This window comes from Melospiza melodia, chromosome 26, assembly GCF_035770615.1.
Source record: "Melospiza melodia melodia isolate bMelMel2 chromosome 26, bMelMel2.pri, whole genome shotgun sequence".
NCBI lineage: Eukaryota > Metazoa > Chordata > Aves > Passeriformes > Passerellidae > Melospiza > Melospiza melodia.
Window position 1 is genome coordinate 1,173,542 of NC_086219.1, and position 18,753 is coordinate 1,192,294.

An 18,753-nucleotide genomic window follows, 5' to 3' on the forward strand; every position below is an offset into this window, starting at 1 on the left:
GGGGTCACGTGATCCCCAAGATGGCCGCCGCCGCCCTGTTGTTTTGATGAATAATCTCTGCGCGGGGCAGCGGCCGCGGGCGGGCGGGGGCCGGCGCCGGGAGTTCTGAGGGGCGCGGGGGCACCGGGAGGGCGGCTTCCCCTCGGCCGCGGCGGCAGCTGAGGCGCGGGTGGGCGGCGGGGAGCGGGCCGGGGGCGGCGGTGCTGCCGGCGGGCGAGGCGCGGCGCGGTCGCCCCGGAGATGCCCTTGTGAGGCGGCCCGGGGGGCAGCGGCGGCAGGAGAGCGCTGCCTCGGAGCGGCCCCGCGGCGGGGCGGAGGAACGCGCCCCTCCTCCGGGCACCATTAAGAGGAAGGCGATGGAGGAGCTGAGCGCGGACGAGGTGGGTGCGCGGGGCCGGGGCCTGAGGGGCGGGCGGGCCCGCGGGGAGGGGGCGCGGGGCTGTGCTGGGCCCGGCTCGGGCCCGAGGGTGGGCACGGAGCCATCCCCCAGAGCTCTGCCCTCGCCCCCTGCCTGTGCTCCGTGCATTTTTCTCCCCTCCTGTCCCCGGGCTGGCCCTGACCCGCGACCCCCGGCTCGGCCGCGGGGTTGGGTTGCTGCTCTCCTGGTTAATTGTTTATTCTCTGCTTCCATCTGCTAGGTAGCCTTTGTCTGCAGCGTGTGCCCTCTCTGTGTCAGTACTAGGCGTTTATGTGTTCTTTGTGTGTGATTCGAAACACCCAACCTTTTAACATAGTGAAACACTTGAAATTTTGCTTCCTTAAAGTCTTTGCTGAGAAGCAAGATGGGTGTGTTCGTGGGCTTATATTTAGTATCATTTCTTCTTGAAGCAGCTTGAATCAGGCTTGTCAGTTTTCCACTGTTTCCTTTGATTTTCTTTATTTATTCAAGCTTTTCAGCTTTCACTGAAGAATTCTAGTGTTATGCTGTATTTGGCAAACATCTGTAATGTATATGTTCTATTCACATAGAATAAGGTGAACTATTCCTTGTTTCTTTTAAAGGATGCTGCTTCCCTTGTTTTTTAATATATAATTAAAGTCTTAAGGTTTTCCTATATATTAAAGGGTTTTCAAATTTATTATTTGGGTTACTATAGCAGGATCCAGGGAGTTTCCCAGTGATCCTGTGTAATCCTGAAATCAAAATGTATTGTACTGGACCTGCTGCAATACAGGCTCAGTGCTGTACTTCTAATCCAGGGAGGATCAAAAGAAGTTATTTTTATTCTGTCCATATCTTACAGTGGAATTGTAGGGCAGAGTGGCTGCTCTTGCCACTCAGATTTGTATTCCAAGAAGTTGGGATGTTTTTGATGATGGTGTCTGTCACGATTTAGCAATCCTGCTGTGTTGCATCATGATCTAGGAGAAAACACTTTGTGCTGTTTACTTGGTGGAGGTCCTCGTGCTCTGTGGAAGCACTGAGAGAAGGAGAGCAGTTCCCATGTTGGGAGGAGTGGGATGGGACACTGGCAGTGTAAGTCTGCTGGGAAAAAGGATCTCCAGTTTTACAGGTGTATTTCAGGAGTGCTTTGTTTACCTGCGGCTCTTCTCGTTGTTAAACTGCCCTGATCCTGAGGTGTTTTATGATTAATTTCAGAATTATTTAACCTATGTAGGCTTATTTGTGTCACTGCCTCAGCACATTACTGACCTCATCAAAACCACTGCATCATGGATCTGAGGCTGCAGGAAAGGAGTTCTCCACTGAGGACTCATCCACCTTTTTTGGCCAAATGTTTGTCTCCAGTGACTTTCCACGTCCTTCTTGTCCAGTTCAGCAGGGACCAAAGCAAATGGTCTTTTAGGTGATTGCTTGTGACAATCTTGTATCATTTTAACGGAGTCATGGTGTCACTTCTTGTGATTAATGGATCTCTCATTGAAAAGTCAGAGCCAAGTTGATTTTAATTTTCCTCCACATCTCCACTTTGCTGTTACTTGGCACAGTGGGCCTGGATGAGATTATATTGAAAAATAACCTGAAATTTACTTTATGTGACTTCTTCACATTCAGCCTTTTTTTCAGGCAATGAATGAAGGTGAAAAAATACCTAACGGAGGTTTAATTGCAAGGCTCTGACAGATAAGGTTATCTTCTGTTATCAAACCATAATTAAATATAACCCTAATGCGTTGCAGCTTAAAAAGAGGAGATACACAATTGATCACACCTATATTTTAGTTTCAAGAAGATATTTTCCCCTCCTATTAAGTGTCTCTCACTGACATTTTCTCAATGTTCACTTTAATGCACTAAAAGTTGTAATTCATTACAGACCATAGTAAAATTTTTAGGAGACGGGAGAAAGAAATTTCCTTCTTAGTATGTGAATTTTAGCACAGTAGATAGCACAAGATGAGAACAGGGACTTCACAGGGAAAAAGCAGAATTCAGCTAAATGTGGCATGAAGTGGGAAAGAATGATGTGAATTTGTCACCTCCCAACATGTATGTGAGTTTTGAGTAGCATTTTCTGAGAACATGACCACTATGACCAGAAAAATGAAGCATTTCTTAAACCAATTTAACATGCTCTAATGAATACAAGAAAAATAAAGCTATAGATTCAAATTACCCCTTATTGTACAGATTTGGAACTCTTCTACTTTATGTTTGAATAGGAGATTTATTTACAGTCTCACTAAGCAGTTGCCACTCTAGCAGATATGGATGCATAATTTTTTTTAACTGGGAATGTGTGAGCCTGAGGGACTAGTCTTCCTGTTGTATCTTTATTACCTGGTGCCAGATTAAATTATCAGTTAACCATCTTTAGCAGGGTGCTCTTTTAACATTTTTGTTGTGATGCATGCAGCTAACAGCTTTTAAGAAGTCCATTTAGATCAAAAAATGTATTTCTGAAAACTGCTATTTATAGATCTAGTCCAGATGTGTCCAGCAAAAACTGTACTATACTGTGATAGTTAAAAAGCAATGTGCTTGTCCCATTCAGCCAATTAGTTGTTTTTTTTTTTTTTGTTTTGTTTTTTTTTAATTAGGCTTTTAAACTGTGTTCTGGAGCTGTGCTGTGCAGGGAAGATGGGCTGTGGAGCAAGCAATGCCCATGTAATAGGAGTGAAAACCTTGTCACTGTTAGGTAACAGAATGACACATAACAGCTTTGTCATATGTCACTGGCTCAGGTCTGAAATGAAGGGTTGGGGATCATTCAAATGCCTTAAACTTCCCTAAAATATTATTTGAGACCTCAGGTTTGTGCTGCTGGGTGGTAATTTGGGGGTTCATTCAGTCTGAAATGGGAACAGGTTATTGGAGGAACTCCCACACCTCTGAGGAGGGATTTGTGTGCAGGTTGGGGTCTGGATTGTCCCTTGTGTTGTGCAAACAAACTGTGTCTCCTGAGTCCCCAGCTGTGCCCATCTTCCCTCCTCTCCCTGCTGTTCAGCCTGAAGATACAGGGAATTAACTGGACAGAATGTGTCCAGTTTTATGCCATCTTTTCAAACTTGGCCTGGATTTGGCCTTTTTGGCATAGTATTTCTCCTCTTTTGTCTCTTACTTAAAACTTCCTAGTCTTCAGATCAAACTTCAGATTCCTGTAATAATTTTATATAAACCTGGAGGAATATGACAGCTTGAGGTATCCAAGAACCAGATCTGGTCCTTCAACATGTCCTCCATGTACCCTCAGTTGTGAAAGCTGTAGCTGTCAGTGGTAAAAATATTCACAGTTGTTTATATTTTAGCATTACTTTGTTCAGCAGTAAGGAAGGTGATTGTAATTTGCCCATCATCCTTAAAGGGGCAGGGAAAAAATATTGTATTAGTTTTATTAGACTATATTTGTGAATTAATTAATTATGGTATTGGTTAACATCTCTGCGTTCTTCTCCTCACATATCTCCCTCCTTACAGCTGATTTCAAACTAGCTAGCAAGGATTAATGGGAACAGTTGTGGAAGAGCTCCATATCACATTAATGATATAAAAAGCAAGAAAAAGAAATCATCTTTCTCCTTCAGACACTGGTGCATATATGGAGTGCTTGTGTGTGTATTTGTTATATTTGTGAGTTGTGATTAATTAAGAACTTAATTTGGATTCAGATATGGGGACATGTAGATGGCCTTTTCTCAGTTATACCTTTGAGGGCTGAGGTAGTTCTGGAGTTTCTTCAGATAAGCACTTGGATGAAAAACCGAAAAATTGAAATATGAGGTACAAATGAAGAAGGGGGAGACCCTAATATGTATTACTTTTACCTAAAGGCAAAGCTGAACAATTTATTTCAGCATTAAGCTCCCCTATTTTGCTTGACAAAGAGGAAGGATTAGAGATTCTATTCATAGATATTTTTTTGAGTCTTAAAAAAAATGTAGCTGCCTTCCATGTTCATGTGGTGACACCTGTCGTGGAGGGAGATGTAGTTCCAGACACTGTTTTCCCACAGTTTTTGAAGTCTGATTTAATTTGATCTGTTCTTCTTCCTGTTGGAGTAGGTTTCACAGGCCATTAAATGATACAGCAATGTAGTGTAGACATTGACTTGACACAAATCTTTTGTTCACTCTTTCAGTTGCCTGGCAGTTCTTTAGGACTATGAGCAGAAATGAAAACTTTTAAGTTGTGTGCAATGCCTGAGTGTCATAATACAAAGAGAATAACAGGAATTGCTGATTTTTGCAGGGAGCTGACATCCTCAAATATAATTTTACTTTGGGCCTATTTCAAGCCAAAGATGTAAGCTTTGGGCACAGATCCTGTAAAGCAGCCTGTGATAATAAATAATTTATTTTCTGATTTTTGTTGTGTGAAGCTTAAAGCATTATAAATCTAGTTTCATAAGTTTTATTTTGTCTATTTCTCATGTATAATATTAGTGTTATGTGATCACATACCAGTTTTAATAAGTAGATTTGTAACAGTTTTCTGTAGTTGGATTTTGAAGGCAGATGCTTCTCTTAAAAGGCAGATGCTTCTATCTTAAAAGGAACACGCAAAAACTGTTTTTAAAATTCTTTGTGATGGAATGCCTCTAGGTGATAAGAGGATGTTTTTTACTCTGTCTTCACTTGTCATGGTGCTTCTGTCCAGCACACAGGATGCAGTTTTGGTGTTGCAGTTCTGTTTTGGATTAATTTGAACCGTGGTGGTCTTGACTAACTTTCAGCTGGATGTTCTTGAGCACGGGTGTGTTGGTGTCATGTGGTGTGAAGTTAAAGCAAAGGTCACGTTCATGTTGTCCCTTTTATCACATCAACGTGGCTTGTCAAATGCCAAAGTAAATGGGGAGGAGTATTGCACGTTTTGAAACTGCTGAGCAGTAAACATTAAACTGGTCTTGCACAACCCCTCAAGGGACAGACACAGCATTGCCAGTGCAAATGGTTCTCCAAGGCAGCAAACACTTACTTTAAATTTGAACACGGAGGGTACTGTGTGCTGTGACACAGAACAGAGGAAGGGCAGCCAGCCCAGCTCCACTGAGCAGGCTTCAGGTAAGGCTGCAGTGTTGTGTTTGCCTTTGCAGGAGACAGAAGGGTTCACTGGGCTCCTCTCCTGGCAGGGGGGCTCACTGGGCTCCTCTCCTGGCAGGGGGGCTCACTGGGCTCCTCTCCTAACAGGGGGGTTCAGTGGGCTCCTCTCCCTGACAGAGGGATTCACTGGGCTCCTTTCACTGGGCTCCTCTCCTGCCAGAGGGGCTCGCTCTCTCCTCTCCTCTCCTGCCAGAGGGGCTCACTCTCTGCTCTCCTCTCCTGCCAGAGGGGCTCACTCTCTGCTCTCCTCTCGTGCCAGAGGGGCTCACTCTCTGCTCTCCTCTCCTGCCAGAGGGGCTCACTCTCTGCTCTCCTCTCGTGCCAGAGGGGCTCACTCTCTCCTCTCGTGCCAGAGGGGCTCACTCTCTCCTCTCCCCGCAGATCCGGCGGCGGCGCCTGGCGCGGCTGGCGGGAGGCTCCTCGTCGCAGCCCTCCACCCCGCTGACGTCCCCGCAGAGAGAGACCCCGCCCGGGCCGCCGGGAGCAGCCCCAGCGCCGGGGCCCTCGCACAGCCTGGGCCTCAATGTGCACAGCATGACCCCAGCTACCTCTCCCATCGGGGCATCAGGTAGGCTGGCAGCTCCTGGGGCTCGCGGTGTGGCTGTGTGCGTCCCTTACTCAGCTCCTCACTGTGCAGCCTGCGCTGCTGCTGCTCCTGCTCCTACTGAAAGTCATTTTCAGAAACAAATGGTGCAAAATGGTGAAAGAAGGTACCTTTTGTTTGAATTTTCCAAATAATAAATGGTTTTCCATTTATTCAGTTTACACTTGTTTTCCAGGTGTGCGTAAACTCATGACATGTGCAATGTGGGTTAGCAAAGCTTAAAAAAGTTTGTAATAAAGTTCATTATTACACGATATTATGGAAAAGATGTGTCAAGGAGACAGGAAAATCCCTTTCAAGTTTTGCAACACAGTCTCTATTGATTGGTTTCTACGTACATTCTAGCAATCGGTCTCAAGTTAATTTTTGATCTTTAGTTGCAAGCAATCAGCAAAATTAAAAATAGCAAGCCGTGACTGGACATTGTCAGTGTAAGAGTAAAGTATTTGCTTTCTGCTCTGTATTACTTTGCCAGTTTCACTGTTTACTGGAGGGAATAAAAGCAGGATATTTACAAATTGTATTTATTTCAGAAGATGCAACAAATAACTGATCTGTTAAAATCATACAAATGCAGCAAGCAGGGGAAGTTGGGAGGGTTGCTCTATAGAGAGGGGAAGACAAAATTAATGTATTTATACCACATTTGACCTGACAGAAATTAATTTTGATTTCAAATTATCTGACTTGGGAATCAGGACAAATTGGTGTGTTTTCCAGTATTGTGATCTTTATCTGAAAACTTAAATTGTTTTGCATGTTGTGTTACTAAGCTTAGAGGTTCTCAAAACCATCCCAGAACAAATTCATAATGGTTCTAACAAGATTTCCAATATGATTTCTAACAGTTTAATAAAAATAGCATTTTTCCAATGGTCTTTGATGAGCTTGCAGGATTCATTAACATTTACCTATTTGCTTCTTGAATTTTCTGGTTTTCCTTGTGGCAATTAGAGTATTTTACAAGCGTCAATCTTGTAGTTTAATTACAGTGCTGTTCAGAAATACCTAGAAGTGACTCCTTCCTGCTTGTTTTGTTTCCTTACATCCAAAGCAGGACAGAGAAAAGCTATCAAAAGCATTTCCTGAGATAAACTCATTGCAGATGGAATTTAACACTCTGTATTGTTCTCATGACTAAAGGCAGCAACCCAGAGGTGGAGGTGACTTCTTTTTCTTAACAGCGGTGCAGAGTTCACTCTCTGTGTTCCCTCAGCCTGTGGGTACATGGCTGTTTTAATCCATCTGAGGTCTGACTCTTGCTGAAAGGAGCATTTGTTCCTCTGCTGTCTGTGGCAGCTGTGTGATGAGGGGGATTGTGGGCTTGATACAAATGAAAACTAACTCAGGAAAAGTAAATGTTTAATTTCCAAACAGAAGAGGTCCTGATCCATCCTAGGGCACAACTGGATAAACAATACTGGCAGCAGAGCAGGAGGTGTGGAAATGTGTACCTGGAGGTAGAAATGCTCAGGTATTGGCAGCATTATTGAGGTTTATTGAGGTTTGAAGTGCTCAGACAGTGAGGACCGTGGAGATTTCTGTTTTGAGAATCCCTCAGGACAGTGCCTGACTGTACTGACTGGATTGGCTGATGACCCAAAGCAGGAGTTTCTAGTGTTTGCTTCCTGCAGTGCCATTTGTGCAGCTGTTTAATAATGTGTTACTTTTTCACATCAGGGTAAGAGCTTTGGTTAAATTGGGGAATGGATCAGGAAAAAAATATTCATAACATTTTATCTTGTGTGTTTATGTGGCATAAATGAAGACTCAGCTAATGCTGTGTGGTTTGCAGCAGTTCCTTTCAGCAGCAGACTGAAGTGACTGCAGAGGATTTTAATTCATTTGGACACACAGAGAGCAGCTCCAGCAGAGTAGTGTCCTTGTAAGCATCCATTGTTCTAAGGAGTTGCCTGTCATGGTGAGATCAGACATAGGAATCAATTTAATGGAAAATATGATTATTTTGTATGTATTTTGAAAATACCTTAGAAAACCTAAACCCAGTGTTATCAGTGACAACTGGAACTTTAGGTGTCAGGTATTTTATTGGATACCTGATGTAGCAAAGTAGAGATGCAAGTAAATTCTGGAAGATCTGTATGAAGAGATGGCAGGTTGAGGAGAGCTGTTAATGAGTGCTGCAGCATCACTGTTAAAGTACATTTTCCTGGCTATAAGAGTAAGACCCCAAGGGAATGCAGAACAATGCAGTCCTTTGCCCTGGTGGGCCCTGTTTGCTTTGGTCTCTTTTGTCCACTGACTTAGCTAGATTTTCTTTGGGAAGAGGTAGGAGGAGAGACGAAGAACTCAAGGAGTATTTGTTGCCCCTTTATAATTGATGATGTAACTCCATTGTAATGGCCCAGTGTTAAGTTCTGTTCTGATAGGACAGTCTTTAGAGGCGCTCTGGCAATGTCTGAAGGCAGTAGACACAGCAACCTTGTAATAGATCAGTTTTTATAGGAGTGGATCTCTGAGCACCTCGTGGATGCAAGTTTATCTTTGTTCTTTGTTTAATGCAGGTAAGCATTCCTACATTGCTGCTTCAAGGGAAGGTAGAAAATGTGATTGTCTGCAGTCAAATGTAGTTATTAACTTTTATTTGGTAATGCAGTGCTAAGAATGGTTAAGAGCTGGACTGAAAAACAATATTTCCTCTCCTTTTCCATCCAAATAGTGCAGTGCCTTCTCACTGCTGTAGCAGTAATCTTGGTGGTACCTTTTCTTTAGGAGTAGCCCACCGAAGCCAGAGCAGCGAAGGAGTGAGTTCCCTCAGCAGTTCTCCATCAAACAGCCTTGAAACCCAATCTCAGTCCCTCTCTCGGTCTCAGAGCATGGACATTGATAGTGTCTCCTGTGAGAAAAGGTAAAAAATGCAGCTTGTAAAGGTGGCAAAAATGGCACAATGCTGGTGTTCAGAGCTCTTACAGGACAAGGCTCTGCCCTCTCCCCCTCCCAGCTGTGTTAATGCAGTAGGGTTAATGCTTAAAAGTCATACACTGGTTAGACCACTGTAATGCTTTTTCTAGCCTGGTTTTAATGGGGATTCCTGACTTAAAGTGGTAAAAGACAAAACATTATCTTAGACATTAACAGATAAGCATGTCTGGTGGGGATAATTCAGCTACTCTATTTAAAAGAAGAAGGTTGTGGGATGTGATAGCTGTGTAGTTTGTATTGCCTGCTGAAGAAATTTAGAGCTCTAATGTAATATGAGAAACATTTATCAACCAATGATTTTAATTGCTGTTTGTGCAGTGCTTTCTCTGCTGCATCTGCTTAAGGGGACATTTTTTCAGTCAGCATCTTACAGAGGACTGTCTGCAGCTTTCTACAGTTAATGGGCTTTTTCTCTTATTTCCACATGCAGTATGTCCCAGGTAGATGTGGATTCAGGAATTGAGAACATGGAGGTTGATGAGAACGATCGCAGAGAGAAGCGGAGTCTGACGGACAAGGTGAGCCTTGGCATTGTCTGCCCTGTCAGTAATAAAGTCACTTGGTAAAGCCTGGCCTGCATGGGAACACTCCTCCACTCAGGGCTGGGGGCAGCAAGGAAAGGAAATCAAACCTTATGAGTTAAGCTGAAGCCTCTTAAGGAAGATCTGTACCTAATTGTACATTGACTAATACAAGTGCAAATCAGGTGTTGATTGTTTTGTTCCCCCCAGGAACCTCTGTCAGGGTCAGAAGTGTCGGAGGAACAAGCTCTTCAGCTGGTCTGTAAGATCTTCAGAGTCTCTTGGAAGGACAGAGACAGAGATGTTATTTTCCTGAATTCACTCTCTGCCCAGTTCAAGCAGAACCCAAAGGAAGGTGGGTTCCTGAGCAGGAGGCACTGGCTGCTTCAGTTTATTTTTTCAGAAATGTTTTAGTGAATTAAAGGATTGTTCTTGCATCATAGTAGACATCTAACATTTAATTTGATAAGCCAAAATTTCCTGATTATTTTATATAATAGACTATATATTCTATGTTAGCTGTAAGATACACCAGAACAATTGTTATTTTTGTGTGTGTGGGGTATGTGCATGTTTTGTTTTCCTTTCTTTGACACAACTTGCCCGGCTCAACAGCAGGGTGGGAATATATGAGTGGAACACACAAGACAAGTTTAATAAATGACTATAGGAGCGTTAGGTCATCTATGATCTTCTGTGTTTTCCATAAAGGCTGTACTTTCTGTGTAGCTGTAATTCCAGAACTTAGGTTAATATAGACAGTGATAATTACAGATGTGTCAGTGCGTTGTTTTTGCCAAAAGCAGTGCTCAATTCACAGAAGTTTGTTTCTGTCCTTTTTTTCTCTGCTAATATTTACACCTGACTCTTGGGTAGATGAAGACTGAGGTGAGGATATTGATTCTTTTCTTCTTAACAGTGTTTTCAGATTTTAAGGACTTGATTGGGCAGATTTTGATGGAAGTGCTGATGATGTCCACCCAGGCAAGGGATGAGAACCCCTTTGCCAGCCTGACAGCCACCTCCCAGCCCATTGCTGCAGCTGCCCGCTCTCCTGACAGAAGCCTGATGTTAAATATGGGCTCCAACCCTGGAAGCAGCCCCATGTTCTGTAATGTGGGCTCCTTTGGTTCCAGCTCGTTGTCCAGGTGACTTCTGATTGTAACTGAATGCTGATTTCACTTGAATACTGATTGGTAGACTAGAAGAGAGAAAAGGGCATAGAAGTGTTCCAAGAACAATGAATAGAATGGATTTTTAAAGCTTTTCAGTCTTTTTCATGTGAGTGTCCCTCCATGTCACCCTTTTTGATTACAGTGCCATGGCTAGGAATGTATTTGATACACTCAAGCCTTGTAACTGTTTTCTGCTGAGAAGTGTCCCTAACTTGCATCACGAAGGCCATGATTTTTAAAAGTGTGTAGATTGTGCCATAGTTTTATTGAACAACAGTAGAAAAGAATAATGTGTGTGAGCTGCAAAAATATTGCTGAAGAGTCATCAGAAGGGCAAGAACTTCTCTTGCTCATTTTATCTTTTTCACCCTTTTTCTGCATATCCTAAATTGTTGCTTTTTTTTTTTTTTCTTTTTCCCCCCTGTAACTGGTTTAGTCTCTATGGGACTAGTCCAGCTCCTCCTACCAATTTCACAAGCTATGTACCAATGACTGGTTCATCTCTTACCCCACCAGCCAGTTCAGTTGCCACCCCAGCAGTGGCTCCCATTTCTGCCAGCTCTCAGGGGGCAGCAGCCAGCCCCTCGTGGACCCAGCCCTGCTCCCCGCGGTACCACCCCTACACCGTGGCGCATCCCGGAGCCTCTGCTGCCGCTGCCCCGCGCTCCCCGAGCCTTTCCATCCCATCTAGCTCTCCAAGTCCTCCAGCCGTGGCTGCTGGCCCTGCAGCCATGCCAGTCATCACTTCCAGACACAGGCCCACAGCCATGGGCCCACCTTTGTTTACTGCTTCGCCCGGTGCCTTGCGCAGGCGTCCTTCCTTACAGAGCAGGATTCCTCCTAGGTATTGCTCAAGAGCAGAGTGTGTTTGCTGTGTGCCCTGCAGGGTGTGGCATCAGCCTGCAGGATGGAAGAACTCATGTTTGTGCTGAGCTCACCCTACTCACCCCGAGTTGATTTCTGCGTTTGGCTTTGTGCTAATACCTTGACTTGCTAACCAGGTGTCTTTGACCTGCTTGTGTGCGTTTGAGGTGTGATGTAATTACTTTAAAGGCAGCAGTATGGTTTTAATTTCTTCCTCTTGGTAGGTCCATTTCAGTTAAACTATAAGCTTTCTTATAGTTCAGTTGCTGCTGTTGGATGGTAAACCACATAAAACTCCTGCTCCAAAATCAATTTTCTCAGTAGGGCCTTAGTTAATTTGTTGAATGCTGCTACTTGCTGGACTGGGTTGGATTTGATTCCCTGGTGCATAGATTTAAATTACAGTTCAGCATGTTTCAGAATGCCAGGCTAAGTATCATTGCTTTTCCTCTCTTGGCTGTTCCTGGAATCCCTTGTTCCTGCAGGAGGGAGAAACAAAGACACACGGTTTTGAGACCACAGCTTTAAAGTCATTAGCTTAGAAATGTAATATTTATTATTCAGTCATGTCTAAACATTCCACTTTAGACATCATCTTTATTTGGTCTCAAAAGTTCTTTTTCAGTTTTCAGGTTGTAAATGTGTGGTGTTTATGATACCAGAATAACTTGTAGTAGTGTAACAAAGCATGTTAGTATGGTCCTGGTTTTACTAACGTGGAGTTACCTGTTGTCTGCACGTTTAGAGAAGGTGATTTTTGACAGACCTAAAAAGAAAAGCTACCATTTACTTTTTCTTCTGGCTTAAAAAATCTGATGGCCTTTTCCATTTTTGTTGTGGTAGTTTATACGACAACCCTTTCTCCCTCCTCCTTCTTGCTGTTTCTGATGTGTCTGAGGACAGTAGTGATGAAGAAAATGAAGACGATGATTTTTCTTGTGTCCAGTTTGGGTCCAGGTATTGAAGAAAGAGAATGTAACCTGCATGTTTGGTTGTTTAGGAACTAACAGCCTGTGTAGTGTCAAGTGATCTTCAAAGTAATTTGGGGAACAACTGAAGCTGAGGATGTGACTTGGCTGGCTCGTTAGGTTGGTGTGTAAACACGGGTAATGAGTGCAGTCAGCTCTCCTTTGGAGACATGACTAAGGGAAATGCTCATCCTACAGTCTTGTAGGCCTAATGGACGTGGTTCTGAGGTGTTTGAGTGGAGCTTCTCTTGGGCTGCATGAGTAGAAGGAACAGTATTTGCCCATGGCTGTAATTTTAAAGCCCTGTGTGTGTTCTCCTATGAAAAAACTGGAAAATGAGGGCAAGGGTTAATATGCACCTTCCAAGTACCATCTCCTCTTTTCTACTTCAGTCTGATTTCAAGAGAATGAACTTGATAACACAGCTGTAGGAGGGCTTTGTGTATGTGGAATTCAGGATTATTTTCCCCACTGTTTTGTTTAGTTTTTATCCCGTTGTTGACTCAATCCAAATGTTGGATTGAGTTGCCAAGCTTTGGGCAGGATTTCTGCTGTGCTTCTGAGGTTTAGTGTGTTTATTGTGTCCTGGCATTTTGCAGGCAGCAGTAAGTTGTTGGAACATAAACACAGTGGCTGTACAGCTATGCACAGCTGGCACACTGAAAACACCAAGGCATTCAATGTGTGTGCAGCATGGATGAGCTTTGTGTTAGAACAGTTGGAGTTATTGCTGCAGTGAAACCTTTAGCAGAATGACTGTAGAACTAGCAGGTTTTCATAGAAATTTATGTTCTTAAAAGAGTATTTTTTAAGCTGGATGTGAGAATTCAAGAGGTTTAAAAAAGAGACCATTAAAAAAAACCCCATGTGCATGGTTTTGTGGTTACTGAGCACTATTTCAATAGAGCTGTGTTTTACATGGGTTAGTTTTAATTGAATAACTGAAAGCATCTCTCTGCAAACAGACATTGCTGCTATTAGAATGTTGTGTTTCTTAGCATCTGGTAGCTCAGCATGTGAACAGCAATAACCTTTCCTGGATTTATTGGTTGGACTGTAAAGTTTGCATAATAGATTTGTATGGCTCAATTATAGTAATGTGAATTATTTTACAGTTTAAAGGAAATTCCAGTTCTGACAGTTTGTAGTTTAAAATATATTTTTTCAAAGCTGCATTTAAGGAAACCAGTACTCATATTTTCCAGTTTAGGATCTGAGGCTTATAAATTGGTCTTCATTCCAATCTATCCTGACTGTACACAGACTTTTCTTTGAGAATTGCAGCAGACCATCCAAGTAATTGCTGGTTTTTAGATTTCATTTGCATAAAGTGAATATATCATGTCTCTAGTCTCTTCTGTAAAATGAGGATGTTATTTTCAATTAGCTTTGTCAAGCTGTTATGTAGAGAAGAATTTTGTAGAGATGACAAGTCTGAGATTGAGAGTTGTGGGTCTGTTCTCACTTTTGTATTCAATTTCTCTCATCTCAAGGATGGTTTTGGTTTTGTGGGTTTAGTTTTTGTGTTTACAATATCAGTGTTTTCTTTTCCCCACTGAGGCGGTGCTACTTAATGAAATGATGTTTTTTACTGAACTGCAATGAACTGAGTTGAAATGAAATGATCTTGAACTATCACAGAAATTACCCAAACCTCTGAGCCCTGTGTGTGATGAGATGGAGTGTTCAGAGCACTGGCAGAGGAGTGTTCATGAATTGTTTGACTGTGCACAAGTGAAGAACTCTGCTGAATGCTTTGTTTCTGCTTTTTGTGTGTTTTAAAGTGTGGGAGGCTCTGGCAGCTCGAGTGTTTCCGATTCCTGCAGTGACCACTTCACCATTGAAAACTGTAAGGAGACAGAGATGCTGAACTACCTCATTGAGTGTTTTGACAGGGTTGGAATAGAGGAGAGAAAAGCACCAAAGGTATGTTTCACATGAGTGAGGTTGTGTCAGTGCTGTCACAAACACTCCTCTGACTCATTAGTGGGGAAAGTTGGTGGCAATAATATTCTTGATGGCTTTGTTGTAGAAATAGATGTATTGAATTTATTGGGGCCCTTTGACTCTTGTTAATTGATCAAATTTGAGTGATGCATTTGTTTTATATCTCTTAAATAAGCACTCTAAGGAATCATCCTTCCCCTTTTGATCTACTACATTTTATCCAAGTTTATTTCATGCAAAATGTTTTTGTGACAGCGGCTCCCTGTCATTGTTCTGTGTTCTACTCCAAGCTTTTGCTTCTGGGGAAAAAACAACCAACCCACACTTTTTATATATAATCTGGAAGGTTTTAACTGGAGTAGTTTTAATCTTAGTGTCCATATTACATTTATACTGCACAAATAAATTTATGCTCTTTCCTGTGTGTTCTGTATTTAATTTTTGATTTGTACTAAAATAAAGTTATTTTTATCAGATGTGTAGCCAGCCAACAGTTAGCCAGTTACTGAGCAACATCAGATCCCAGTGCATTTCACACGCTGCTTTGGTGCTACAGGGATCCTTAACTCAACCAAGGTAAATCCAGCTAATGTTAATCATGAGAGTTACTGTCCCAGGGTCCTTTTCTCCTTCTGAGGATTAGACAAGAAAATGAAGATCAGTTGTTGCAGCAGGAGAATTCTGTGCCAGAGGAATAGTTTGTTGCTTTACAAGTGATGAGTTGGTGGGGAGCAGTTTGAGTGCTTTCTATCTGCATTTGGGTGAAATCAGCCAGGGTGATGTGAACAGTTTAAATGGGGGATCAGGGACTGAGAAGAAAAGAGACCCTTCTTTCAGAATGCTAGGAAGCAGTTAAAGTTGGTGTTAAAAATAATGACTGCATTAATTCAGAAAATACTCTTGTTATGTTCTTTTTTAATCTGGAAAAACCCTTGTAAAAAAATGTTGTTCCTTCACCAATTGAGCTTAACAAAGAGGTTTTTTTATTAGAAGGGGTAGAAGGAGCAACCAATTACTACAGAGAAGCTGTTTCCTTCCAGCCTCGTTAACTGAAGTGTGATGTTGGCAGCAGCATCTGTTAGAGAACAGCCTTTCCTGAAGTAACTTGAGCAGACAAGATTAGTTACTTCTGAAAGGAATAGGTGTACCCAGACATTGCTGATGTGCTTGCAGACACATCCTTGCATGTGACTGCTCTGATGTTTTTGTGAATACTAGTGCAGATAATCAGTACATTTTTTTTTTTTAATACAAATTAAGGTCATTGCAGCAGCAGTCTCTGCTGGTACCATATATGCTGTGTAGGAATCTCCCATTTGGCTTCATTCAAGAATTGGTGAGAACAACTTACCAGGATGAAGAGGTGTTCAAACAGGTGAGGCATAGGTCAAAAATAGCTCTAGCACATGGCTTTGTAATTTGCAGTATCCAAGAGAGTGGATTTCTACCCATTACCTCTAGGACTAGCAGCCTGTTAAAGCAACTGGAGTTTGGTTTTGTTCTTTTTTTAACCCATTTAGCATTTTGTGAAAAAGACTGACTTTCAGTATTTGCTGGTTCTAAGTATTAAAAGTGTATTTGCTAATAAGCAGCAACACTAATGTAGGAGTGGACTACTTGGAATGTGCAGGCATATATTACAAGATTGATCTTGGTTTTCATTCTTTTGTATGAAATTCCTAGAAATGTAGGTGTAAAGACAGCAATCTTCAGTAATCTTACTCAGACTTATTGTGTTTGCCATCTTGCAATTTTTACCCTTCTTTGCATCTTTTAATAATTTGTGTAAGGTGCTAAGAGCACTTTACAAATCCTAGTCCAGTAATTCTTCATATTTACAGAGAAAATTACTGGGAAACATGAGATGGTCTGTTCTGTGTGTCAGAGTAGCTCACTGAGATGAAAAGTAATTAAGATACAAAACTAGCAAACTTCTAGTCTGTATAGTGTAAAGCAGATCTGTAAGGGTGTAGTTGTCTCTAATTAGCACTCCCATAGTAAGATTTGATTTGGCTTTAAAGGGGCCTCTGAAATGGCATTTGACCCTTCCAGTTTTGCAAAGAATGACATTAGATAATTTTTATGTGTAGTGCAAGTAACTATTGATAATTTATGGTTCTGTCTGGACTCCTGTTAGTAGAGGTTCACGTAGAGAACAAAAAGCAGGTGTAAAAGTGTAAGAGGTCCTGTCCTGCAGAAGAGAAGCATTCCTGGGGTTGAAGCATGTGGCCATCTGTACAGTGCTTTCCTGGAATGCTTTAATAACATTTTTTGTCTCTTCTCAGGAGCAACAGAATATACTTTAAATTCAGTGGGACTCCTGTTGTTGTTGTTGCAAAATTACTATGGGTTTATTTTGTGAGGGTGTAGTTGTCAGAACAGTGTGATTGGGACTTACTAAATGGGTATAATTACTTCTGGTTAATAAGTTCCTGTCAAGTCACTTCCTCTTTCCTAACAACCCTTGACTGCTACTTATTATCTTTACCCACTTACACATCATGCAGAATTAGAGCTGTATTATTGCCCTAAGTGTACAGACAAATAAATTATTCCCCATTTGGGCAGTAGGTTGTGGGACACCTGTACAGAACCCGTGCTCTCATTTGTGTCTACAGCACACAGGGAACTTGCTTGCAGAGATTATGCAGGGAACTCAATGGAGCAACACCCCATTGCTTAGACTACAGCAAACAAGTTGGGTTTTAGCTTTGAATACTCTCTGAAGCCTTCGGGCTTAACTGATACAAATAAAAAAAAACCAAACAGTTTTTGTTTTGTGTAAGTTGCACTATTTGAAGAATGAGCAGACATTTCATGCTTTGTATGGCAGTAATTTGATTGTTTCCTGTTCTTGAGTAAAGTAATTTACTTGTGTTTTTACAGATCTTTATTCCCATCTTACAAGGCCTGGCTGTGGCTTCCAAAGAGTGCTCCCTCGATAGTGACAATTTTAAATATCCCCTTATGGTAAGGACTGTCCATTTCTAGAAGCAGTTTCTTTATGTTCACTGATAACACGCAGATTCTAAGCAAGATAACACTTCAACATTTTGGGGATTCTTTTTTGTTAGTGGATTGCTATTAAACTCTGTCAGAAGATTAATGGGGCATGAGATGTGTAAAGAACATGAAAAATTCAGTAGAGTGGGAGGCCAATTATGTCCTAAGCTTAATGAAGACTGTTTGTATAGTGGACTACTCAAATGTTTGTGTGTATTGCTTTATATAAAATTATCAAATATATGGATGTCATCATGCGCAATACTGTGGAGGGTTATAAAATCCCAATAAACTTCTCTCAGTTTAACTGTGGAGAATAACACCCAATATCCATACCACTCTATGTTTAGACTCAACTCTTATATGTGAAAATTCAAATAGGTTGCATTAAACCCCAAATTATTTGAATTGGAATCTATCTACTGAGAAAAATATCTTAATATTCCCTGGCTGAAAAGCTGAGGGGGTTATTTTTAGTCTTTTTAAAATTCCTACTTTAGTCCTAGGTCTGCTTCCCTCCTACTGTTTTTATTGACAAAACAAACCAGTCTTTTGCAAAGTGTGTTTGGCCACCAAGGAGCAAGCTGGATTCTTGATAAATTGAGCATTGTCATCTTAACACCTTCGGATCCTTTTAGGATCTTCAGTGTATGATGCCAAAAATGGCTGTTAAATCTCAGGTTTAATTTGTACTTATGGTAATCACCTGGACTAGGGTGCTGCAAATCAAACTGATTGAGTAACTCTGTTACTTGGCAAAAACATTAATTTTTCTTTTTTCTGGTTTTGTGTTTTCCTGCTTTTTTTGTTTGTTGGCTGGAAAGAAGGACTGCTTGAAAACGAGTCTGTGTTTTCCTTATCTGTCGTTGGCACAGTGTGCAACAAAAGGGTGGAATAGTAGTCACTCACTGTAGTGCAGTTGAGGACTGAGAACATGTAACCCAGGACAAGTGGGACCCAGCAGGATCTTTGTGTTTCCAGAAATCTCTGTTATGGCTGCTTGCTTCTTTCTGTGCTGCAGTTGAAAGTGAGCTGGAGATCTTGGATAGGATTCTTTGTTCCTGGGTTCTGTGTTCATTTGACGTTTTTCCACTCCGATTCAGAAGACAAAGGCCTTGGTGTATGGATTAAACAATTGCTCTATTTATTATTGTTACTGGTTTTAATGGGGCAGGTCAGGAGTCCAGCACAGGCATTGTCATGTTCTGAGCAAACAACAATTTGCA

At 41.8% G+C, this 18,753-nt stretch overlaps 1 protein-coding gene across 2 annotated transcripts in view; it reads left to right on the forward strand.

Annotated features, from left to right (window-relative positions):
• Window positions 1-301: 301 nt before the first annotated feature.
• UBE4B (ubiquitination factor E4B) overlaps window positions 302-18,753 on the forward strand; it is a 32,677-nt gene continuing 14,225 nt past the window's right edge. The window contains exons 1-12 of one of the 2 annotated variants that reach the window (XM_063177184.1): window positions 302-380; window positions 5,884-6,070; window positions 8,840-8,975; window positions 9,480-9,567; window positions 9,781-9,925; window positions 10,490-10,718; window positions 11,182-11,589; window positions 12,453-12,566; window positions 14,362-14,503; window positions 15,000-15,100; window positions 15,785-15,899; window positions 17,411-17,494. In XM_063177184.1, coding sequence (XP_063033254.1) covers window positions 357-380; window positions 5,884-6,070; window positions 8,840-8,975; window positions 9,480-9,567; window positions 9,781-9,925; window positions 10,490-10,718; window positions 11,182-11,589; window positions 12,453-12,566; window positions 14,362-14,503; window positions 15,000-15,100; window positions 15,785-15,899; window positions 17,411-17,494 — 1,773 coding nt within the window. In that variant the 5' untranslated portion in view covers window positions 302-356. The remainder of the gene's footprint in view (window positions 381-5,883; window positions 6,071-8,839; window positions 8,976-9,479; window positions 9,568-9,780; window positions 9,926-10,489; window positions 10,719-11,181; window positions 11,590-12,452; window positions 12,567-14,361; window positions 14,504-14,999; window positions 15,101-15,784; window positions 15,900-17,410; window positions 17,495-18,753) is intronic. The other variant, XM_063177185.1, reaches the window with a different exon arrangement.